Raw genomic sequence first — 25,792 nt, 5'->3', positions numbered from 1 at the left:
CGTTCATTTACTGTATATATACTCGCATATCATGCGACCCCCAAATTTTCATCCTCGATAAATGATTTTATCACGTATCTCACGCATCATGCAAGTTAAATTTACGAGATCAAAACTTATTAATAGGCTAAACTCTTTTCCTCCTCTTAATCTATTCCATTTTTTAGTTAGGCTAACCCCTTTTCCTCCATCTTTTAATCTATCCCATCTTCTAGTTAAGTTTAAAAAAGTAAAAGAGAATGCAAAAAGTATTGGTAGTAATGATATACTTGTTTGGAAAATGCATACAGCCAGAAACAGCTGATTTGCTGTGAACCAGCTAATTTGCTGTAAACAACCAATCCGATAAAAACAGCCTTTTTGCTTGCATTTCAACCATTGTACGATAGTAAAAAAAATTACCATAGTTACGTTACAAATGACGTTAATGAGAATAGGACTGATATATTTTTACATTACAGGTAGTAGTCGACTTACTACCGCAATTGGTTACGAACAACCATTCATAAATCTATTTGGACGTAAGTCCGCCCATATTAATTTACCGTATGAATATTATACTAGCGTAGCCTACACTAGGGTAATCGGTACCATCTTTACATATAGGGTACCCTAGCCTACACTTCACAGCATACTTTATTTATATATGGCATACTAATTATTAATTTCAGCTAATTCTCTAGTTTCAATGCACATTGGCTTAGGATGATTCAGTACAAAGAGAAATTGAATAACATTTAACAAGTTAGCCTCGTTATATGATGATGATGACATCGTGGTACATATATTGTATATATACGAATACAGTAGCCTAGCCTTCAGTATACTGTATACTACATATACGATATAATTTAGTAATTTATTAATAAAAGCCAATTTTGGAGTTTCAATGCATTCTGATTATGACATATCAGCGGAAAAAAAAACAGACACGAAAAGGGAATCAGATTTGGACGACATCGGCATACCTAATTGAGCAATGTCAGGCTACTGATGGCTGCATATATTTACGAAATAAATACACAATGAATATGCATCTTTTCTGATTCTTTTAAAAAGTTATACATTACAGTATCTGATAATATTGTATGTATTCTCATATTATTGTATCGTAAAATACTAACAAAGCAGTCAGTGTTTTGTTTTGGAAATCAGCTTATTTCTCCGTATTTAACTCATTTTCGAGCGAATTACCTCTCTTCTAGTTAGCGTAACATATCTAGATACTATACTTGTATGAGACAAGGTAATATGTCATTATACGACGTGTTTTTAAGTCGAAATATAAATTTAATACGTCTTGTGAACTAAAGCATTTTTTTCGTTAACAGATTGTGTTGTGGGCATGTTTATTGTGTAAAAATATTACGTGATTCCGTTCGCTATTTTCACTTCATTTCATCGTAGTACGAACTTTACTGTTACGTTACTTATCTTTTATGTTACTTATCTTTTATGGCGTGAAAAAAAACAGTAAAATGTGTCCTTTCAAGACCTGAAGTTTTTATTAAAATCATTTTCTCTCAATTTTATCTATGGTTGTGTTTGATGGCATAAGTTTACTAGAGTTATATCCTTGTTGCCGATGCACGATAAAGGGATTTTGACGAAGAAAAAATCAATTTCTGAGCAAGGGTTCGTGTCGCCCAGTGAAATAATCCTTAAGTTCATTATTTCTAGGTAAATGATACTAACATTATACAAGAGAAAAAATAAATTCAGGAGGATGTCAGAATAACTGACTCGCTCACCCTAAATAAAAAGAGGGTGTCGATATGGTTTCTGGGGCGAGTGAGACCACTACCATGAACCTCTTGTCATTTAGAATTCTCCTTCATCAAAATCCCCCTCCTGAAAGAGCTGATACATAGTCGGATTCAGCAACTACTACTACTACGCTACTCAGCACGCCGACTACAGCGCCTCTGGTGGCCATCCTTGACGTTAGATGCCAATCTTGGGCTGGAGGGCTGGGAACAGGGGGGTATTTCACTGGGCGACACGAACCCTTGCCCAGAAATAGATTTTTCCTTCGTCAAAATCCCTTTTCTGGGCTCAGTTCGTGTCGCTTCGTGAAATAGTACCAGAGAATTAGCACAAGATTGGAATATTAAGAAAGAAGAAGGTCTCAATAAAACAAAAGAAATAAAAAGGGAAAACTATAATTGATTGAGAGCTTACAATTTATCATCACTTAAAGTTAACTTAAACTAATGAATATATACAGTTAACCTTAAAACTACACTTAAACTAACTTATGATAACTTGACTAATAGAGGTGAGGTTCGATAAGTAAAACATCAAGGAAGAACGCTCACTTAAACTATATAAATATTATAAAGCATCTCAATATTAGTGTGCTACTCTAGCATAAAAATAAGAGTAGCAACACTTAACCATTACATACAATATATACAATATAGTTGTGGGTGTCCCTGGCAAAAAAATAAGGGACACTCCACCAAGGTATCCTGCTAAGCAGCTAAGGCTGAAGGACCAAAAGAGCATAACGGTAGGGTTAGGTGCATTATTAGTTGAGGCAGGTAGAAAGGAAACTGGATCTTGACTACAACTACTGAGCAGTGTCAGGGGAAACTATGTTTCCCACTGCCACTGCTGGAAATTTTAGAGATTCCAAGGACTTGAGATAATGACGTTTGAAAACTGTCGGCGATTTCTGGCCCATATACTTTCTTAGGTCATCAAAATTCATATGCTGGAAATAATTAATAGAGGTGGCTACTGCCGTGATGTCATGGGCTTTGGGAAATGATTCAGGGTTTGCCTGTTTAATAAGGTAAAGAATTTGTTGCCTAATTCCCGTTATTGAAATAGTACCACCTTTTTCCCTCATGAAAAGAGGGCCTGAGGATCTAGAGGATGTCCTGGACAGAAAGGCTCGTAAGGTCGTCACCGGACAAAGAGAAGGGTCTTGAGGAAGAGGGATGACCTTCCAAGGGGCCCATCTCATTAAGGGGTCCTCATTCTTAGCTAAAAAACTGCGATCTGGTGATAGTAAGACTTCTCCTGAGGGGAGAAATTCTATATGTCCAGCATCTCTGGAAAGGGCCGACAGTTCTGAAATTCTAACTCCTGAGGCCAAACTTAGCAAAAATAGAGTTTTCCTCAGTAGCATTATATATGTACAAGCAGTGTTGTCAGTGTCTGAAGCCAGCTTGAGGACGTCATTCAAGAACCATGAGACTGAACTAGGTCTTTCAGAAGGCCTGAGCCTAGCACAAGCTTTGGGAATAGACGTAAAGTATGAGTCCGTTAAGTCTATTTGAAAACCAAATTGAAAGATTTTCTTTAAAGCTGATTTATTAGTGGTAATAGTGCTAGCTGCTAATCCTTTTTCAAATAAGGATCTGAAAAAGGATATAGCCAGGTTGACTGTCATAGTTCTGGTGTTTGTTTCCTTCAGGAAAGATTCCAACTTCTTAACAGCAGCATCATACTGTCTCAAAGTTGATTCTCTCTTATCTGATTCTAAGAAAAGAATATTCTGAGGATCAATATTAGCATCTCTCTTAGCCGCAAACTTCATGAAGTCCATAAAGTTAGGGTTTTGAGAATTCCTGAGGAAGCGAACACAGTCCTCATTTGTACTGACTGAGATAGCTTGGGATTGGGGATCCGTCGAGGTCGGAGACCCAATTCCAGAAGCAGAGGATACCAGTTGCTCTTGGGCCAGTTCGGGGCTACTAGAGCTACTTGTCCCTTGAATGTCCTGAGTTTGTTCAGGACTTTCAATAGAAGATTCACTGGAGGAAAGATGTATATCTTCTCCCACTGATTCCAATCTATGGACATGGCGTCTATGGCATAAGCCAGAGGGTCCAGGTTGGGGGCCACATAGCAAGGGAGCTTGTGGTTCGCTTGAGATGCGAATAGATCTACTTGGAGACCCGGAACACTCCGGCGTACCCACTGAAATGACTTGTTGTCCAAGGACCACTCTGATTCTAGAGGAACTGATCGAGACAGGGCATCTGCTATCACGTTCCTTACTCCTGCTAAATGGGTGGAGGATAGGTGCCATTTGTGCTTGGCTGCTAGAGAGAAAATGGCTATCATGACATGGTTCACATGTTTTGATTTGGATCCTCCCCTGTTGATGCAGTGCATTACCACTGCACTGTCCAAGACCAGCTTTATATGAGAGTTCTTTGCTGGAAGAAGCCTCTTCAGAGTAAGAAATACTGCCATGGCTTCCAATACGTTTATGTGAAGCTGGCGGAACTGAGGTGACCATGTTCCCTGAACCTTCTTGAATTGGGAATATCCCCCCCAACCGCTTAGCGAGGCATCTGTGTGGATAACCAACGCCGGAGGGGGATATTGAAGAGGAAGAATCTGCGGGATTACTGACAACTTGTCTCGAGATTTGACATTTGCTCTTGAGCGCCAAACTCGATTTATGTCTTTCAGTTTCGCTTTTAACAGAACATCTGTTACTGATGCAAACTGGAGAGAACCTAGAATCCTTTCCTGGTTTCTCCTTGACGCTCGTTTGCACTTGAGGAATTGCCTTACTGACTTGGCTATTTCTTTCCTTTTGACCACAGGAATTGACAGATTGTGGGAGGTCAAGTCCCATTGAATGCCGAGCCATTGAAAACGAGACTCCGGAGTGAGTCTGGACTTTGTCCTGTTTATTTGGAACCCCAGATGTTCCAGAAACTGGATTACTTTGTTTGTGGCTCTGAGGCATTCCTCGACGGTTGGTGCCCAAATCAGCCAATCGTCGAGGTACGCTACTACCATTATCCCTTGTGATCTCAGTTGTTGCACTACTACTTCAGCTATTTTCGTGAATACCCTTGGGGCTACGTTCAGCCCGAAGGGCATCACTTTGAAAGAGAATGCCTGGTCTCCCAACCTGAAGCCTAGGTATGGCCGGAAGTGTCTGGCGACTGGGATATGATAGTATGCGTCTGTAAGATCGATAGAGGTGGTGACGGCCCCACGGGGAAGTAAGGTCCACACCTGCGAGATGGTCAGCATTTTGAACTTGTCGCAACGAATGAATAAGTTTAGCCGGGACAAGTCTAAGATTATTCTTCTCTTTGATGAGCCTTTCTTTGGCACGCTGAATAAGCGTCCTTGAAACTTTAAATGCTTGACTCTTGACACTAATCCTTTCTGAAGGAGCTCTTTCGCATAATCTGTCAATTCCTTTGTTGGTAGTTGAAGGAATGATTTGGATGGAGGAGGACCCTTGAGCCAACTCCATCCCAGCCCTTTGGACACAATGCTCTGTGCCCAATTGCTGAACCCCCACCTGTGACGGAAGAGGAACAGCCTCCCTCCTACCTGAGGGTTCTCACTGCTGTTGTGCAGGGCGTGCTCCGCGCCTTCCACGGAAGTGCTTCCCCCTGTTGGTTGCCCTTCCGCTACCTCTCTGGCGAAAGGAACCCCTAGCCCTGCTTCCCCTTGCGAACCTGTTGAAGGTTTGGCTTTAAAAAAAGAGGATTGAAAGCCGGGGAAACCGCATAGGAGGTCGAGGGTTGGCTTTGTGGAGCCAACAGGAGGATGGGCTGATTTTGCCCATTTGCAGTTGTCGGTTGTGCGGGTTGCGAGACCGGAACTGCTTGCACAAAATGTTGCTGCTGCTGTTTTTGATAGGGCTGGAACCTCTTGGTCTTTTTTAGCTTCTTCGCACTTGCTAGAAAGACCCCATCGAGCTCTTAGGCTTTGGTTAAGCCTAGTTGCTTCGTGCTGTACCTCGTTTACAGCTGATTCTGGGAAGAGGTCAGCCTCCCAGATGTTAGAAGAAAGCAGCTTGTTTGGCTCATGCCGAATTGTGGCCTCTTGCAGGATATGCTTCCTACAATTTCTTCTAGCCACTGCAAACGCGTACAGATCAGCCTGTACCGTTTGTGTCTGAGACTTAGCTAGGAGCTTAAATAAGGGCTCTGTACCATAGGTCAATGCAGCAACCTCCGTCATTACCAGCGAATTTAGGGTCCTGCCTAACCTTGTCCTCGCCTCATATTCGGCTTGGATAAGGTTATCCGGAAGCCTAGGGAGTCTCTCACCGAACTGATCCATGGCACAGTCCGGTTTGAGTTTTCCTACCGTGGATGTAGCTGGTAGGTCTTCCCAGAGTTCCTTAAAAGCTGGAACGAGAGGGGACGTCGGGTCTGATTCCTTAAGCTGAGGAAGGGGTTCATCCTTCATGGCAGCTTGCAAGGTGATCTCCGCTATCTTTGTTGTGAAGGGGAGTGGTGCCTCCTCCTCCGTAGCAAAGATCGTGAAAGGAGTTTTAAATGCCTGGAGTTTGGTGTTAGTGCAGTCCCAATCCTCCAGGCAACGTACCCACTCCCTTTGAGCCTGATCCCGACTGTATAAAACAGTCTCCTTAGGGATCTTGTCCTCTCTATTTAAGGCTGCCTCCGTTAGCCTAGCATATCCCATAAAAGGAGGTTGTAGGCCGGCGGGATGGAACTCGAAGTCCTCAATACGACGAGTTCCATAGTCCGGGATGGAGGTCATGCCATCCTTGAAGGGAGCAAAGGCTGCTACCCTCCAAGGATTGCTCATAGAGAAGGCGGGAAGGGAGTTGTAGTCAGGCAACGTGGCAACTCCGGTGCCTGCTATAGGGAGAACGGCTTGAGGAGCTTGGCTCAGCCCTGCCAACCGATTCTCCTGGTCCGTCAGCCGCTCAGAAATATTCTGAATCGACTGGCCGGACTGAGTCAAAGTGGTGGAGATTTGAGAAAACATTTGGTCGAATCTTGTGTTCATCAAAGATCCAACCATATCTCCTACCTGCTGCATAACCCCTGCCGTAAAAGCTACGGGATCAAAGGGACCAGCAGGACTGGCCCCGGCAGGGGTCACCGGAGGAGCTCCGGCAGAGGGAGAAGGTACTGGCTCGGCAGGAGCACGGGCCTTCTCTTTAGAAGATTAGTCTGTCACCATGGCACATCATGTGCCTCTGCCATTTGGTCAATAGTTGTCAGATACTGCTTGCTGTCTATTGCTATATGCCTTTTGTCTTGAACATTTGGGAAACTGATGCAATATTTTGTATCATAACTGCACCAATGTAATATGTTCTAAAACTGGTTTTTATTCAATGAAGTATAAAGTTAATTTCTTAAATTTTTATAGTTTGGTGGGGCTAAAAATCTTTTCCAGGAGGTATGGTTGCTATGTAAATTAGAAGGCATTTAGGTTTAGATGTAAAAAATGCATTGTTCCATTTTACCGAAAATAACAATTGGGTAGTATACTGTAATAAGAACTGGATTGCTATATTAAGCATTGTTGTGATGATGCAAAATATTACAAGTATAATTCTAGACGTTTTGAAAAATTTTGCATTACTTTGTTAGAGCATATTAAATATTGGAGTTGATTATCCACAGAAATAGTAGTTCAAAACATAAGATTGAATAATGTAAATTTAAATTAAAATCAATATTGGTGATCAAAACGAAGGCAACTTTATAGTGTACTTCCTTGTTGTGTGATGGTTTGTAAGAGGCTGCTGCTTGTTGGAAAATTGGCATTCATTCTGATAATGTTTGTTTTTGCAGGTATCAATGGTGCTGACAGGTGTGGCCTTTTACCATAAGTATTGGTCATATGTTTACACCACTCAGTTGCCGGGTAATATAAAAGAATGGGTGGACACTAATATGAACTGTGAAGATATTGCTATGAACTTCCTAGTTGCCAATCTTACAGGAAAAGCTCCAATAAAAGTAAGTTGATTAAAGATTGCCTATATACTAAACTATACTAAATAGACTAAAAAATGTTTTTGTACAATGCTGAATCTCATTATAGATTCTCTGATGAATTTAATGAAAAATGTCCAATAACTAAATATTCGTAGGCATTACCCACTGAAGGATTTTCCTAGTGGTGGACTTTTATTAATCAATCTTTAATAGTTACTGAATAGCTGATAGATTGCAATTCAAATGAGTTCTTGTGGATAGAAAAACAGTTTACATTTTTGTGCATTTGAAATTTTTCCAGGTAAGGAAAGGAATTTAATGTATAATTTAAGGATAACAGACATTCTTGAACTTACATATGCCTCTTCCAATTGCATTATTAGCTCTGCCTTTCTTCTACTGCCCATTCAATAGATTTTCAAAATACTTATTCCATCAACCCAGGATTATATTTTCTTTGTGCAGCATGTCTCCATTTGTATAATTTATTCTGTAACCCATTTTTTCCTCTGCATTTACTTCCCCATACAACAACATATTCCTCCTTAAGACTTTACTCACATTGACCTCCTCTAGTTTTATCATTTACCTACTTTTTGTCTTTCAGTTCCTTCATCCTATACAGGTATATCTGTATATTACCTTTCTGTCATGCAGTTAGTACACCACAAAGAAATACCTTTCTTATGAAACTCTAAACATCTTTTCTTCACCCCAACACTTCTTTTCTTCCCACCACTTCTATGCTTCATCCCACTATTTATTGTTCATGTCCTTTCTTCCTGTCCTCCAGTAACCATAAACACTCCCAGCTGGCCAGTCAGCTGAGACTGGCCACTTCCTGGATTTTGTCATGCTCTTTATACACTTCATCCTTAATTCTGTACATTTTGCATCTACTTTCATCATCTATGCTTTTCCCATTTCCTTTATAAAACTTTTTCTAAATGAAGATAGATGTCAGTGCTGGTTTAATTTAGCCAATCATGAGGCCCATATTTTTAAACAAAAGAATCTTGGAGTGGGTGGATATGTTTTAGGATTACTTCAAGATTTCCTTACAGCAGTGAGTTTCTATTGATGGGATTTTTAGTGAACCAAGGCCAATTTTGTCTGGAGCTCCACAGGATAGTGCTCTTGGTCCAGTGTTATCTGTTATTAGTGTATACAAGTGATATGGTTGTTTAGTATGCTGATGATGCAACACTTTAGTGTAGTAGAGTCTTCACTGAGATATGAAACTGCTCTTAGTCTCAATCATGTCATGGGGCAGATTAGTGAATGATCTAGTCCATGGGGTATGAAACTGGACTCCAGTAACACAAAATCATCATTGATTAGTAGATCTCATACTGATTTTCCACCCCATTTCCCCCCCCCCCCCCCCCCCCCCTTCAAGTGGATGAGATTCAGCTGAATTAGTTTAAAGCCTTAACTGCACTTGGTGTAACTTTTGACCAGCATCTTACTTTTGAGAAACATCTACAGTGCCCTCCCCCCCCATTTTATGTGTTTCACATTTCCACAGTCCACTCTGTCACAGATTTTTGTGGAACACATGGTGTACTCACTTTTCCATAGTGAGCTTTCACTAATTTGCAGTTTTATACATTCAACTTCCCTGGCAGATAGATACTTAGCTATAGACTCCGTCGTCCCCGACAGAAATTCGAATTTCGCGGCACACGCTACAGGTAGGTCAGGTGATCTACCGCCCCTGCCGCTGGGTGGCAGGAATAGGAACCATTCCCATTTTCTATCAGATTTTCTCTGTCGCCGGTGACCACAACATCGTTGTTGGTACCTCCTGACTTGATTTTCGTATTTCATCGCCGTTGATCTTCTGGACTGTCTTTTTGGTGACGTATTTGGATCTGTGGTTTGGCATACGCTTTTGTGGAACGTTTTTTGGATTTTGCTTCGGATTTAGCTCAAAAATGTCTGATTCTAGCTGCGAAGTTAGAAGATGTGTGGATGAGGGTTGTTTGGTGAGGCTACCGAAAGTGTCGTTAGATCCTCACAAGGTATGCAAGAAGTGTAGGGGGTATGAATGCACTAGAAATAACACTTGTGATGAATGTGTGAATATGGATGAGGAAGGATGGAAGACCCTAGATTCCTATTTAAGGAAACTAGAGAGAGATAGGGTTAGAAAGGCTGTCTCTAGAAGCATGAGTAGATCTCGCTTTAACGAGCCAGTTAGTATAACTAACCCCCAATCAATTGCTTCCTCACATGCAGTATCACCCTCTCCTGTAGCAGATGTTGCAAGTTCTGCTGCGGAGATTGCAAATCTGAAGACCGCATTAAGGAGGATGGAGCTTGAAATGCAAGCTCTTAAAGGTAAGACTGTGGAAAGTGACATAAGTGTCCCCAGTGTAGTGGAGGGTGCGTCTGATCGGCTCTGTCTCGCTCCCAGACCTAGACCGCTTCCAAGCTCCCAGGCCCAGAGGAGAAGGAATGTCGACAGTCGTACGGAGGTTATGGAGAATCCCCACCAGTCAGGAGTCCCCTCGGCAGAATCTGTAGCGTCCCAGACTGCCAAGGATCGCCATTGGAAAAGCATCCTAAAAGAGTGCTTTTCATCATCCGATTCGTCTCCTCGCAGAAGTGGATGGACTTCCGACGAACTGTCGCGTCCGATCAAGAGGAGTTGGAAAGCTCCGACGCTGGACTCGAGCCCGGAACGTTTCCCAGACGATTCTCCCTACGAGAGGAAAAGAGCCAAGAGGACAATGTCTCGATCTCCTACGCCTTCCAGGGTGCATTCTCCTTTTCATGAGAAAGAAAAGGAAGAAACTGCGACGGAAATCCTACTTAAAATGCAGGAACAGATATCCTCATTAGTAGGAGTATTGAGAAAAGACCTTCTGAGGAGAAAGGACGAATTTCTTCCTGTTAAGAGATCTCGTTTGACGGGCGTTCCGGACTCCAGACTCCTCTCCTCTACTCCTCGTCCGGGAACAGAGATGAATAAGGAAAGACGGACGAAAACTCATAGGCTTGGGACGCCAGATACGGACAATGAAGAAGAGTGTCCGAGTCGGAGAGAACCATCCAGGCGCTCGGTGCCAGAATTGGACGACTCGGACAGGCAAAAGTGTCCTACGCGGACGGCGCCAACCAGACACCATCCGCCAGACGCGGACAGCCCGGACAAGCAGATTTGTCCTATGCGGACAACTATGACCAAGCGCCGTGTGCCGATTGCGGACAACCTGGACAAAGCGGACAGCCCGGATAGGACAAAACGTCGTGCGCAGGCAACTCCGTCCGGGCGCCAGAAGCGGACAAGACGGACAGGCAGAAGTGTCGTACTGGAACGACACCAGCCAGGCGCCAAGTTCTAAATGTGGACAGCTCAGACAGACGACACTGTCCGAGACGGACAGATATGTCCAAGCGCATGGAACAAATCGGACTTTCGGCGCCAGATAAGCGCCAAACGCCAAGTTTTTCTTCAAGAGAACCATGCAGAGAAATCAACCAGGAAGCGTCTCTTTATGATTTAGACCAGGAACGTTTTTCTCTGGACAGAGACGAAAGATGTCGCACAGGCGGCCGTCGTCCTGGCCACGAGATATCCGTTTCTGGTGGGAACGTTGCGCAAGCACAAGTGTCTTCTGATAAGAATGCAAGATGTCGCACAGGCAGCCGTCATACCTGTCAGAAAGGCTTAGATGATGATCAGGTTTCTTCTCAGGATCAGCGTTCGCCGGACAGGGACGCAAGATGTCGTACAGGCGGCTGTCGCCCTTGTCGGGAGGGAGCTGATCCTGCGAGGAGCCCTTCACCTTGCGAGAAGAGACGTTCTCCCGCGGCTGATAATGATTCTCCGGTGGAACTCGAATTGGAAGATGTCTCTGACACCGAAGATCAGAAAGGGGCTGGACTATCGGACTACAAAGTGTTGGCGGAGCTTTTGCTCCAAGAATTTGGAGATTCTTTGAGTCCTGCCGCCCCTCCGTCTCCTCGGTCGCTGTTCACGAGCACGAAGACCTCAAAGTCGTCCTCCTTCTTGAAGATGTGGCCAGCAATTTCCATGAAGAAAGCTTTGCAGTCTTTTGGAAACTGGCTCAACTCCAGGAAAGAGGTGGGAAAGACTGTCTTTACCTGCCCTCCCTCCAGACTTTCTGGGAGGAGGGGTATCTGGTATGAGACAGGCGAAGCAATGGGACTCGCCCTCCCAGCTTCTGCAGAGGCAGATTTTTCAACGCTGGTGGACGCATCGAGGAGACATTCTCTCTCCTCAGCCAAGACAACTTGGGGAATGTCTGAATTGGACCACCTCCTCAAGGGATTGTTCCATGTCTTGGAAGTTTTCAACTTTCTGGACTGGTCCCTTGGGGTGTTGGCCAAGAGGACACAAGACAATGAACACCTGAGCCCTGATGTCCTTAATAGTATTTTGGCTTGTATGGACAAGGCAGTGCAAGACGGATCGGGAGAAGTGGCCTCCCTTTTCGGGGCGGGAATACTTAAGAAGAGAACTGTGTTTAGTTCTTTTCTTACAAAAGCAGTCTCTCTGGTACAGAGGTCGTCCCTACTGTATGCCCCTCTGTCCAACCAGCTGTTCCCTTCTCAGTTAGTGAGAGACATTTCTCACTCACTGACTGAGAAGGCGACACAAGACCTGCTGGTACAGTCAACCAAAAGGCCGAGGACAGCTGTTCCCGCTACGAAGAGGGAGACACGGAACCCAAAGCCGCCCTTTCGAGGGAGTTCGTCTTCTCGGTCCTCCTTTAAGAAGAGAGGAGCTGAAAGAAGAGGTAGGTCTTCTGCCTTTAGACCTACCAAGAAAAACAAGTGAACCTCAAGTCCTCCAAACACCAGTAGGCGCCAGACTTCTGAACTTTGCAGAAGAACGGGCGTCGAGAGGGGCGGACAACTGGTCCCTCTCAATAGTGAAGAGAGGATATCTAATCCCCTTCAGAGACAGGCCTCCCTTGACGTCTACTCCAAGGGAACTGTCAGCGAAGTACACAGACCCTGTCAAAAGGAAGACCCTTCTTCAGTTAGTAGAACAAATGTTGGACAAGGAGGCCATAGAATTAGTGCAGGACCCACACTCTCGGGGCTTTTACAATCGACTGTTCCTCGTACCAAAAGCCTCAGGAGGGTGGAGACCTGTACTGGATGTGAGCGCACTGAACCGATTCGTAGAGATACAGAAGTTCTCTATGGAAACTTCCAACTCGGTTCTTGTGGCTCTCCATCCAGGAGATTGGATGGCCTCCTTGGATCTACAGGACGCGTATTTTCACGTCCCTCTGCATCCGTCATCGAGGAAATACCTACGTTTCATGATGCAGGGAAGGGTCTTTCAATTCAGGGCCATGTGCTTCGGCCTGTCTACGGCTCCCCAAGTGTTCACGAGCCTGATGAGGAACATAGCACGATGGCTTCATCTGGAGGGGGTGAACATATCCCTCTATCTGGATGAGTGGCTAATAAGGGCAAAATTGAAACAACAATGTTTGGAGGACGTGGAAACGACTTTGAATCTTGTTCGTTCACTCGGACTGCTCGTGAACCTCGAGAAGTCTCAGATGATCCCCAGCCAGGACATTGTATATCTGGGGATTCAGATGGATTCTCGGGGTTTTCGAGTATATCCATCGCAAGACAGAATTGCTTGAGGCTTGGAAAAAGTCTCAACCTTCTTAGGGAAAGAACGAAGCTCAGCGAGGGAATGGTTAAGTCTTCTGGGCACCCTTTCGTCGCTGGAGCAGTTCGTTTCCCTAGGGAGGCTAAATCTGAGACCTCTGCAGTTTTACCTGCAAAGAATGTGGGACCAAAAGAGAGGGGAACTTTCGGGTCAGTTTCCCATTCTACAAGAGATAAAGTCAGACCTGAGGTGGTGGTTAACCCCTCTTCAAAAGAACGAAGGTATATCCCTTTTGATTCGGAACCCTCTCCTAGTGTTGTTTTCCGACGCCTCGGAAATGGGATGGGGAGCAACACTAGGGAAGAAGGAAGTGTCAGGAACCTGGACAGAAGAACAGGTGTCCCGGCATATAAACGTAAAGGAACTTATGGCAGTTCATCTAGCCTTGAAGAACTTCGAGTCGGAGGTCAGAGGCGTGGTAGTCCAGGTAAATTCGGACAATACCACGGCTCTGGCTTACATCCGAAAACAGGGGGGGACTCACTCGCTCACACTATACAAGATAGCGAGAGACCTCCTGATATGGGCAGAGGAACGAGGCACTGTACTCTTGACGAGGTTTGTACAAGGAACCAAAAATGTAAGAGCAGACAGACTCAGCAGGAAGAACCAGGTCCTTCCAACAGAGTGGACCCTCCACTACGGAGTCTGCCAAAGGCTCTGGTCCCTCTGGGGGAAGCCCCAGATAGACCTGTTCGCCACGTTCCTCTCCAGAAGGATGGAAAACTTTTGCTCCATAGTAGAAGACCCCAGAGGTACTGGAATGGACGGTGGACTTCCCCAGATCTCTTCCCATGAGGACAGATCTGCTCAAACCACCCCACTTCGAGAGATATCACGGAAACATCCACGCTCTCTCCCTGACTGCCTTTCGACTATCGAAAGACTTGTCAGAGCGAGCGGCTTTTCTCTAAAAGCTGCGAGCGCAATTGCCAGAGCCCGCAGGACCTCTACTCTGCGGGTTTATCAATCGAAGTGGGAAGTCTTCCATAGATGGTGTAGGTCGAAGAAGCTGTCCTCTTCCAATACCTCTGTGACCAAAATTGCTGATTTCCTTCTCTTCCTTAGAGAGGAATCACACTTGCTGTTTCAACCATAAAAGGTTATAGGAGCATGCTCTCGGCTGTATTTAGAAACAGGGGCCTCAACATAGAGGACAACAAGGATCTCCATGATTTGATATGATCCTTTGGTACTACAAAGTCTAAGTCCTCTATCACACCAAGTTGGAATCTGGATGTGGTCCTCCAGTTTCTCTCTTCGGATACTTTCGAACCGCTGAATAAGGCATCCTTTAAAGACCTCTCGAGAAAGTGCATTTTTCTCTTGGCCCTCGCGACTGCCAAGAGGGTCAGTGAGATACATGCATTAGACTCTCGGGTAGGTTTTAAAGGAGATTCTGCTGTTGTCTCTTTCCAACCTCTGTTTCTGGCCAAGAATGAGAACCCTTCTAAACCTTGGCCCAGAAGTTTTGAAGTCAAGGGCCTCTCTCCCCTTGTGGGTAGAGAAGCAGAAAGGTCTCTCTGTCCGGTCAGAGCACTGAAGTTCTATCTGAAGAGAAAGAGCCAACTTCAGGGTTGTGATCAGAACCTATGGTGCGCGGTAAGGAACCCGAAGAGGCAAATGTCGAAGAACACATTAGCATTCTTCGTGAGAAATGTGATAACGGAGGCTCACATTAAATGCCAAGAGAAAGCCTTTAAGCTGCTTAGGGTTAGAGCACACGAAGTACGTGCAATTGCAACTTCCCTAGCCTTTAATAGGAATATGTCAATGAAAGACATATTAGCAGCAACATATTGGAGATGCAACTCAGTGTTTGTGTCCCATTACCTAAAAGACGTCAGAGTGACTTATGAAAAGTGCTTTTCTCTTGGACCGTATGTATCAGCGGATACCGTGCTGGGACAGGGAGCTGGTACTGATCCTTAAATAATATTATTTATAGCTAAAAAATTGTTTAGTTTTGAGTTTTTTATGGTCGTTTGAAAGGATGTTGGGGGGGATAACTCCTTTCAATCGTAGTACTAACCCCGGTGTTAGGATCAGGTGATCGGGATCGGTGTTATGCTCCTTGATGATGCCATTTGGCAAGGTGTTTTGTCATGTAAGTGGATAGGACCCCATTGACAAAGATCCTTAGGTTCTGTCGAGTAAGTGGATAAGACCCCATTGACAGACCATCAAGAACTCTTAGCATGAGGTCACTACCTCGCTGAGGCTCTTTAGGCGATGTAAGCTCCTAGGCAGTAGCCATGAAGTCTTTCGCCGACGCAGGTAGGAACCAAGGTTTCATATATTATTGTTACCTACAATTTATGTTGCTTTCCTGTCTATTCAGTAATTAGCTGTCTCTTACCCTCCGCCAAAGGTGCCAATCAGCTGAGTATATATCTGCCAGGGAAGTTGAATGTATAAAAATTATATTGTCATGATACAATAAAGTTTTATACATACTTACCTGGCAGATATATACAATTAAATGGCCCACCCAGCCTCCCCTCAGGAGACAGGTGGAAGAGAAAATCTGATAGAAAATGGGAATGGTTCCTATTCCTGCCACCCAGCGGCAGGGGCGGTAGATCACCTGACCTACCTGTAGCGTGTGCCGCGAAATTCGAATTTCTGTCGGGGACGACGGAGTCTATAGCTAAGTATATATCTGCCAGGTAAGTATGTATAAAACTTTATTGTATCATGACAATATCATATTTTTCTTTGGGCAGTATCTCTAAAATTATCACTAATTTTGAGAAAGAGAGAGAGAGAGAGACTGGCTGTGGTTTTTACATCCAAGTCTAAGCACAGTATAAATGGATTCTGTAAGTCAAATAATAATGTTTCATTGATATTTTGCTTTTTTTAAATAGATATGTACAGTGGACCCCCCGTATTCGCGTTCTCCAGATTCGCGGACTCACACATTCGCGGATTTCACTGGGGAACGTTTCCCAGCATTATTCGCGGAAAATTCGCGGTATTTTTCTATGATAAATATCCACAAATTCCTGGTTTTTTTATGAATTTCATCATAAAATGCACTTTTTGTGATAAAACTATTAAAAAAACCAAGTATGAAAATTTTTAGTGGGTTTTTCTTGAGTTTTAACTAACAAAATAGGCTATTTTTAGCATTTTTATAGGGGTTCCAAACATACGCGGGTTCTAACTATTCACGGGGGGGTCTGGTACGCATCCCCCGTGAATACGGGGGGACCACTGTATACTGTTTGAGTGAGAGAAACTGTGGTTTGTACACACGCTCAAACTAGTGGTGGCAGAGTTTCATCATTTTTGTTCACCTGCCCGACGCACGATTCATGCCTTATTAACCCTTAAATGCCGAAGCTGTATTTTAAAAATCGTCTCCCGTATGCCGGCAGCGTTCGCGAGTGAGCGCCAAAGCGGAAAAAATGTTTTTTTTCAAAAAATCACAGCACGCTTAGTTTTCAAGATTAAGAATTCATTTATGGCTCCTTTTTTTGTCATTGCCTGAAGTTTAGTATGCAACCATCAAAAATGAAAAAAATATTATTATCATATATAAATATTGGGATATATAACAGCGAAAAAAAAAATTACATATATAATTGTATACAAATCGCGCTGTGAGCAAAACTGTTATAGCTAGAGTTAGTTGCGATAATTTTGGTATATAACACATTGTAAAACGATCAAGGCAACACAGAAAATATTATCACACAATGATGCATGAATTCGTAACGCGCAGACATAAAAAAAAAGCTGTTTTCAAAAATTCACCATAAATCGAAATATTGTGCTAGAGACTTCCCGTTTGTTGCAATATGAAGGTAATTGATTGAATATTACTAGACTGTAAGTGTTGTAGCTTCAATTGCAGTTTTCGACCATTTCGGTTGAGTTAAATTTGACCGAAGGACGAATTTTTTCTATTTATCATTATTTATATGAAAATATTTCAAAACTGATGAAAGCTACAACCATAATTTGTTTTTTCTTGTATTCTACATAAAATTGCACACATTTTCATATATAAAACTTTATGTAATGGCTAATTTAAAATGGTGCAAACATTACGACAATCGGACGAAGAAATTTATGATTTTTTCGGAAGAGTTACTGCGCGGACTTAAGGAAAAAGTTTATTTCATAAATTCACCATAAATCGAATTATTGTGGTAGAGACTTCCAATTTGTTGCAAAATAAAGGTAAATGATTGAATATTACTAGAATGTAATAGTTTTAGCTTACAATTGCGTTTTTTGACCATTTCGGGCGAGTCAAAGTTAACCAAAGGTTGAAAATTTGGCACATTGTTATTTATATGAAAATATTTCAAAACTTATAAATGCTACAACCATGGGTTGTTTTTTGTTGTATTCTACATGAAATTGTGCACATTTTCATATATAAAACTTTATGTAACGGCTAATTTAAAATGGTGCAAACATTACGACAATCAAACTAAAAACTTCTTATTTTTTTCGGAAGAGTTACCGCGCGGACGTAAGGAAAATATTGTGCTATAGACTTCCAATTTGTTGCAAAATAAAGGTAAATGATTGAATATTACTAGAAAGTAAGAGTTTTTGCTTACAATTGCGTTTTTTTACCATTTCGGTCAAGTCAAATTTGACCGAAGGTTGGTATTGTGGCACTTATCGTTATTTATATGAAAATATTTCAAAACTGATAAAAGCTACAACCATGGGTTGTTTTTAGTTGTATTCTACATGAAATTGTGCACATTTCCATATATAAAACTTTATGTAACGGCTAATTTAAAATGGTGCAAACATTACGACAATCGGATGAAAAAATTTATGATTTTTTTGGGAGTTACTGCGCGTACGTAAGGAAAAATTTTTTTTAATAAATTCACCATAAATCGAAATATTGTGCTAGAGACTTCTGATTTGTTGCAAAATGAAGCTAAATGATTGAATATTACTAGAATATAAGAGTTTTAGCTTACAATTGCGTTTTTCGACCATTTCGGTAGTCAAAGTTGCCCGAAGGTTGAAATTTTGGCACTTATCGTTATTTATATGAAAATATTTCAAAACTGATAAAAGCTACATCCATGAGTTGTTTTTTGTTGTATTCTACATGAAATTGCGCACATTTTCATATATAATACTCCATGTAACGGTTAATATAAAATGGTGAAAAAATTATGTCCAAGTGACAAAATAATTTCCGAGATGTGTCGCTGATACTTTTTAGTGCGAAAAGAAAGAAATTCGTGCTTGCGCGCCTGGGTAACGATTGTAAACAAAACAATGCCTTGATCCGTGAGCTCCCAGCATCCCCCAAGACGCGTGATTCAAGTTTTCGCCTAGTAGGCCTATAACTATTTTTCCGCGAATTTTTAAAAAAACTTTTTTATATTGACGTACCATACGTCCAATCGGCACCCAACAGACAATTTATATCGACATTTAATATGTCCAATCGGCGTTAAAGGGTTAATTTATTTTTCTTTTCAAAGATGGAAGAAATCTTCTGTAATGACGTTAAAGACAGTCAATGATATCTTTTAGAACATCGTGTTATGATATTGTGTAAAACTATTTTCCATATAGCAAAATTGAGGTAAACGAAACAAAGTGATAAAAAACATCGTATCACAACCACTGATATACATTACCAAATACAGGCAGTCCCCGGGTTACGACAGGGGTTCCGTTCTTGAGACGCTTTGTAAGCCAGAAATAGTCACAAGCTGGAACATCATAAAAAATCCTAAGAAATCCTTACTTTTAATGCTTTGGGTGCATTGAAAACTATGTAAACTGCATTCTTATTGCATTTTTCAATCCATAAACCTTCAAATATTGATTATTTTGCATTTTTGGTGTCATATACCCTGTGCCACATTAGCGTTGTAGGCGTCGTAACCCTGGAACATGCGTCGTAACCCTGGAAATAATTTCTGATGAATATAATTGAAAAGTGCCTTAACCTCGGAACATCGTAAGCCGAATCCGTTGTAACCCGGGGACTGCCTTAGATAGGAGACACTTATCACTAGTAGTATTGTATAAACATCAGCCTTACATTACCATTTCAATATTAAGTTGAAGGTAGTTGAACGATTCCATTTGTTAAATTTTACAGAAAACGGAAACTCACAAAATGTTATCAAATTTTTAAAAAAATAGAGAGAGAAAAATTATAAACTAACATTGTGAACCATGCACCTTATTCTGTTGCTTTTGATGTTATGTGCTTGGGAGTCTAATGTCAATTTGTCATTTATCGGCCTAGGAAACATATATTTTCTGTTCAAAGTTACTTTATGTTTCATTCCCCAAAATATTTGCATACACTCGTGTTGCACCCTGTATGATTGTTGTAGCTGCCAAAGAGGTACCCCTGATTAAAGCAGTAGGTTTTTATTGAATATGCTTATGGTAGTAGGTCTAGCCATACAAGTGAAACTAATTCTAATTAATTTCTATTTAGAAGAAATGAATAGCTACAGAAAGATTAACTCAAGAAAGCTTTTATGGAAGCCTTTCTTAATCTATTCGTCAGTTTTGACTCCCACAGTTTTCCAACATATCCAGATGAAACAGTATGATATGAAAGGAATTTGATGAAAAATGAAAGACTGAATTATATTCATTTGATTTTTTTTAGATTGCTTTTTGACTTTGAATAGCTAGATCTGAGTAAGCTATGTTAAGCAATTTTCAAAAGGATATGAAAAAGGAGCACATGGCCAATCAAAGCAGATAAATATAGATATTGTCGATTTAAATATTCATTCACAAGATGTATTCGAGAATGTATGAAAATAGACCTGGGCTAATCATATGTGAAAATCAGAAGTCCAATTTAGGCCCACTAAATGTGTCATGCAGATTATTTTATTGATCAAAGGACAAAACTAGTTTAATTAAACATCACTATTCAAGAATGTTGACGCCTTAATGGATTATTTATCGGCTGTAGGAGACAAAATGACAACACCTCAGCGCAGTAAGATACTTTGGGTCAAGACTCGAGCGGCAGCAAAGCCAACTTCAAAATGCTTATGCTATCACGAAGCTAGAGTTGAGAAGAAAATTAGAATTTGTGAACCCATTAGTATATATTTTCCTTACTTTGCAAAATAATTATCTTTGATGCAAAATGGTTATCTTTGATACGTTAAATAAGTCTACTCAATTCTAATGCAATTTATTTCAAGTATAGCACCTTTGAAAGGAAATATTATTTATTGTTAAGTAAATAATCTGGCACCTGCATATGGCAATATTTCCATAACGAACAATGAATTAAGAAACTACGCCAATTCTTTCGTGGGTTGACTGTACATCAAGTTAATGCACAGTATAAATGGACTCTGTAAGTGAAATAATGTTTCATTGATATTTTGCTATATATATTATATTTAATATATTATATATAGCATATATTATATAAATATATCTATATATATATATATATTATATATATATATATATATATATTTTATTTCTGTATGTATGTATGTATGTAAATAATTTCCTCTGTTAAAACAGGATTCGTCTGTTTTAAAGATAAGGACTATATTTCGGTGGACGTACTTCCACCCTTATCAAGCAGTGAATGACAAAAGGAGTTTCATTAGAGAAATGTAGGTGATGCCTAGGGACACCACTGAGCCATTGTGTGTACTGTTAATTGTCTTAATCTGCTTCATTGCTGCCTTATGGAAGATGTTACCCATCTGGTCAGAATCCCAGGCACTATTGGAAAGGTTGATCCTATTGCGTATCTTGTTGCTTTATTAGTGAAGATTCCACCATTTGACATTTGTATCGACAGCTGCTCTTGTATAAAATTCGGGATAAGTTCCAGTCCATGGTAGGGTTTGTGTTATTTATATAATGGAAATTTGCCGAACTATTTTGTCCATATCTAACTGATCGTTTATGTTTTATTAATCTTTTTGAGAGATTTTCCAGTGAAACCAAAATACAGTCACTTCTCAATTAACGTGTGTATAATTAACATGTTTTCGATTTAACGCGAGCTAGAAAATATTTAAAAATATTTAAAAAACGTGAAAATTTAGATTTAAAGCAAGTGGCGCCTAAGCGTTGTTTTCAAATCACCCGCGCATCAGCGCTGTAGACGACGGCCGTCGACATAAACAAAGACATAGCACAATATGTATATTAATAAAGGGAAAAACTTTGTTTCTTTATAAATAAAGAGAAAGGTTTTATTTATTGATAAAGCAAAAAGAAAAAAAAAATTGAAATTGAGAATCAGCTTTGTTCCGACATCGGCATAATTGAGCGATGACATGCTGCTGTAACGAATAATGTGCATCTTTTCCATGAATCTTTTAAAAAGTTATACATTACTTCACTGTATCCAATAATATTGTATGTATTCTCTTATTATTGTATTATAAAATGATAACATAGCGGTCAATGTTTTGGTTTGGAAATCAGCTAATGGCGAATACAAGTTTATTTCGTTGTATTTAACTCAGTTCTGTGCGAATTTTCTTGCTTTTAGTTACCTTAGATACTTTCATTATATGATATGAGACAAGGTAGTTTTTTGTTATACGATGAATTTTTAAGTTGAAATATTGCTTGAGTAAGTCTCGTCGTAAACTAAATTATTTTTTCGTTAATCGATTGCGTTGGAAGCATGTTTATTGAGAAAAAAGAAAAAACGTGATTCTGTTCGCTGTTTTCACTTTATTTCATCGTAATATGATCTTTACGTTATTTACCTTTTATTTGCATGAAAACAACAGTAAAATTTGTTTCAAGCCCAGTAGTTTTGATTAAAATTATTCCCTCTCGATTTTATTTCCAGTTGTGTTTGATGGCATAACTTTACTGGAGTTTTATTCTTGTTGCTGATGCACAATAACAGTCATTAGCAGCTTGAACAGTTTTCTCAGTTTCAGCTACAACTTGGTTTAAATTTAACAGCATATTTTCTTGCTGATCTTTGATCTGTAGCAAATAAAGTTATTACATAAAAATATATCAGTCCTATTCTACATAACATCATTTATAACATAATTACGGTAATTGTTTACTATCGAATGATGGTTGATGTTGCTGTTATCCAATTCAGTTGTACTTAGCAACAAAGCAAATTGTTCTGCAAGTCCAGAAATGTAACGCCCCTTATTCCTGTTATTTCAAATGGAAAAATATATTTAAATAACACATTTTTAATAAACACGAGCTCTCCAGGAATGTAACACGAGCGTTAATTGAGAGGTGACTGTACTTTTGTTTGCAGATCTGATGAAGGGGGAAATTGAAAATAGGTTTGTAAAAGATTTTTGGCATTATAGACATAAAACTTAAACACAAACAAAGGAGTTATAAAACGAGCAAGGGAACTGTCTTTGATAAAACGAGCAAGGGAGCCATTTCACAGACAGTTCCCTTCTACTACTACTACTACTAATAGGACCATGCAATGCGTGTTTGCCTTTGTGATAGTTTTAAATTGCAGTACAAATATGTTTATCATCTTCAGTTAACATAGGCAATGCTGGATCAATGGTGAGTACCCATATGATAGTTTAAGGTATACGTATACTTGGTGTTTGAACAAAGATTAAAGTAGGCAGTTAGCCTATAAGAATGGTTACAGGTAGGGTGTCTTTGGTGTTTTAACTATTGAAGTATGCAATTAGGGTAGAGCCTAAGCATTTTTTGAGGGTGTGATAACACAGATACTTGCGTAACACGGGTGGTTGTGGTCCCTATCCCAGCAATTACCGAGGCCCTACTGTATCCACCATGAAAATTACTTGCCCGACATTGCTAATTACCCAGTGCAAAAACTAGACTTTATATATCTGGCATTATGTACAAGTATGTATGGAAGATATGGTTAGGTTATGTCTATACCTAGAGTCCAGTCAGAAATTCTAGAGAAACAATTTTAACTTTTCTTTTCCCTTTTGAAGTCAAACACCTTGCAGTTACAACAATCATGCCATACAAGGCCACATTAATGGAACCATTGACTAATGAATTCAGGATTAACTGTAGTATAGAAGTTGTCACTTCCCTTCTGTTGCCCTTTGCACTACAAAGACCTGCTCTCAGAGGGTTTCAATTATTTGGTCCCAGAACAAGGTGCTTAGACTTGGATCAGCCCCTCAATTCAGCGAACACAATTCAACCACAACTCGCAAGCTACATTAGCATCAGGAACTCTTTTTAGCAAACTGGACCATCAATTATTATTGGAAATCTCCTATTCTAAGTAAACTAGATTTAGCAGACAAAACATTATGCCCAGTGCAAGCACTTAAGATTTACCTTTGTAAATCTCCTTGAGGATAAGACAATGACTACACTATGAAAAAACAGGTTTTGATACAGGAAAAACCTATTTTTGGAAGTTGCTGTTGAGTTCTCAAAACCCTCCCACTTCTCTGACAAAAGGACATAGGATTTGGGTAAGGGATCATTTTGCATTGGCCAACAGAAATGGATGGTTTCATGGTCTGTCTTTGGTTGTATGTAAACGTATGATGGCACATACATACATAGCCACTTCTTCTTGCGGGTTTGGATGCAGATAAACTGGTTTTTAGCATTTGCTGAGGATTAGAGAAAGTGCCCTTTTATCTTGAGTCCATTTATACTCTATCGCGTGTTATAATGTTTATCATTACAACACAATACCCTGCAACAAGACCAGCTAAAAGAGAATTCCTTGACATTAGTCTGGTCACCATGGAGCTCTGATTAGATCATGGAAAGGCAACTCCTTGAGGACTCACAAGCGACTACCAAAAATAGGTTCTTCCTGTGTCAAAACCTGTTTTTTTTTATGCTTAGTATAGCCTGTAGATGATCATGCCTTGATAAGCTTAGTATGAAGCCACTTACGTCAGAGTGATCCTATTTAGGAGGACTTGATAAAGGCTGGGATGAGGGATGAGAAGGGCTCTCTTTCCAGGGTTTTGAGAGAGAAATTTTGTTTTGTAACACATCCAGTAGACAGTAATGGGAATGTTGATGAATGGAACAAAAATCAGCAGTTCCTCTTAAGTATTTAGAGTAAGTTTCCTTCCTCAACTATTTTGACTAGAGCTCACTACAAACTAATTACTAAAAAGTCCCAACACCCTCCTTTAATAATCGGAGTGTTTGTTAGTCATTTATATGTGTGTTTGTGTGTGTGATAGATTACTTTTTAATTGCTACTAATTTGCAGGTAACACCAAGGAAGAAATTCAAGTGTGGAGAGTGCACAAGTGGAGATCTGTCAGCCAATGAAGCACACATGGTAGAGCGATCTCAGTGTGTTACTCATTTTACAAATGTTTTTGGAACAATGCCTTTGAAAACTGTGGAGTTCAGAGCTGATCCTGTTCTGTATATGGATAATTTCCCAGAAAAGCTCAAGCTGTATGATAATATGGGAAGTCTTTGAGCATAGTAAGTTGTGATTGTTTCAAAGTAATTTCTACAACTAATATCGAGTTATGTTGACTCCTGGTAATTTGACTGCTGGTAAGTTGCACTCCTGGTATTTTGACTCTCAAGTGTTATCATTTTTGTTATCATTCACTTGTTTATGTACAGAGTAATATAGTTAGCAGAAAGTATCATTTCAGTGATATTTGTTTCCCATTTGGTTGGTTATTTATCATTGATCCAGTTTTATGGTACTTGTCTAGTGACAAAGAAGGTGGCAATATGCACCGATTTCCCCTTACCGGTGCTGATAATCAGGTGCAGATACGTACCTGTATAGTTAACTGAAAGTTAATTATACTGCCAGCCACAAGTTTCTTCCTTCCATGGCTACTGTTAAAAATGTGAGGCATGGTGTATGTATACCATTTCCTTTTTAACTAACTAATGAGGCAGGGAGATGATGTACCATGAGAATACAAACCACTGAAATGATACTTTCAGTATACAGGCAGTATAGTTAACTGAAAGTATCATTTCAGTGGTTTGTATTCCCATGGTACATCATCTCCCTGCCTCATTAGTTAGTTAAAAAGGAAATAGTATACATACACCATGTCTCACATTTTTAACAGTAGCCATGGAAGGAAGAAACTTGTGGCCAACATGAATTACATATATAAAGCGCAGAAACCAAATGCCAATGAATCTAAGACTTACTGGAAACGTTAAATTGAATCCTGTAAAACTCAAGTCCATGCCATGACACACTATGAACATTATGCCATAATTAAGCACGTTGGTGAGCATTATCGTAGTTTGTGTGCTTCAAAATCTAGTTTGCAAGACTCCAGTGGACTTAAGGCACAAGCAATTGCTTCCCTGGAATCTTTGCATTCATTAATTGCAACTACTTGTGAAAAGCTTGATGAATATTAAATGGCTCAAAAATATAAATGGCTCGCATGCCCTCTTCTTCATGTGTAATTTGCAATATAAGGAACTGGCATCACACAAAAGTAAATGCCCCTTCAAT

At 40.5% G+C, this 25,792-nt stretch overlaps 1 protein-coding gene across 1 annotated transcript in view; it reads left to right on the top strand.

Moving 5' to 3' along the window:
* Positions 1-24,950, top strand: part of LOC135223631 (exostosin-2-like) — a gene marked incomplete in the record, with an annotated part of 647,541 nt that extends 622,591 nt beyond the window's left edge. Inside the window, 2 exon segments of the mRNA XM_064262245.1 lie at positions 7,548-7,715; positions 24,554-24,950. Coding sequence (XP_064118315.1) covers positions 7,548-7,715; positions 24,554-24,772 — 387 coding nt within the window.
* Between the last annotated feature and the right edge of the window lie 842 nt (positions 24,951-25,792).

This window comes from Macrobrachium nipponense, chromosome 10 (genome assembly GCF_015104395.2).
Source record: "Macrobrachium nipponense isolate FS-2020 chromosome 10, ASM1510439v2, whole genome shotgun sequence".
Classification (NCBI taxonomy): Eukaryota; Metazoa; Arthropoda; class Malacostraca; order Decapoda; family Palaemonidae; genus Macrobrachium; species Macrobrachium nipponense.
This window is presented reverse-complemented; position numbering and strand designations above follow the sequence as displayed.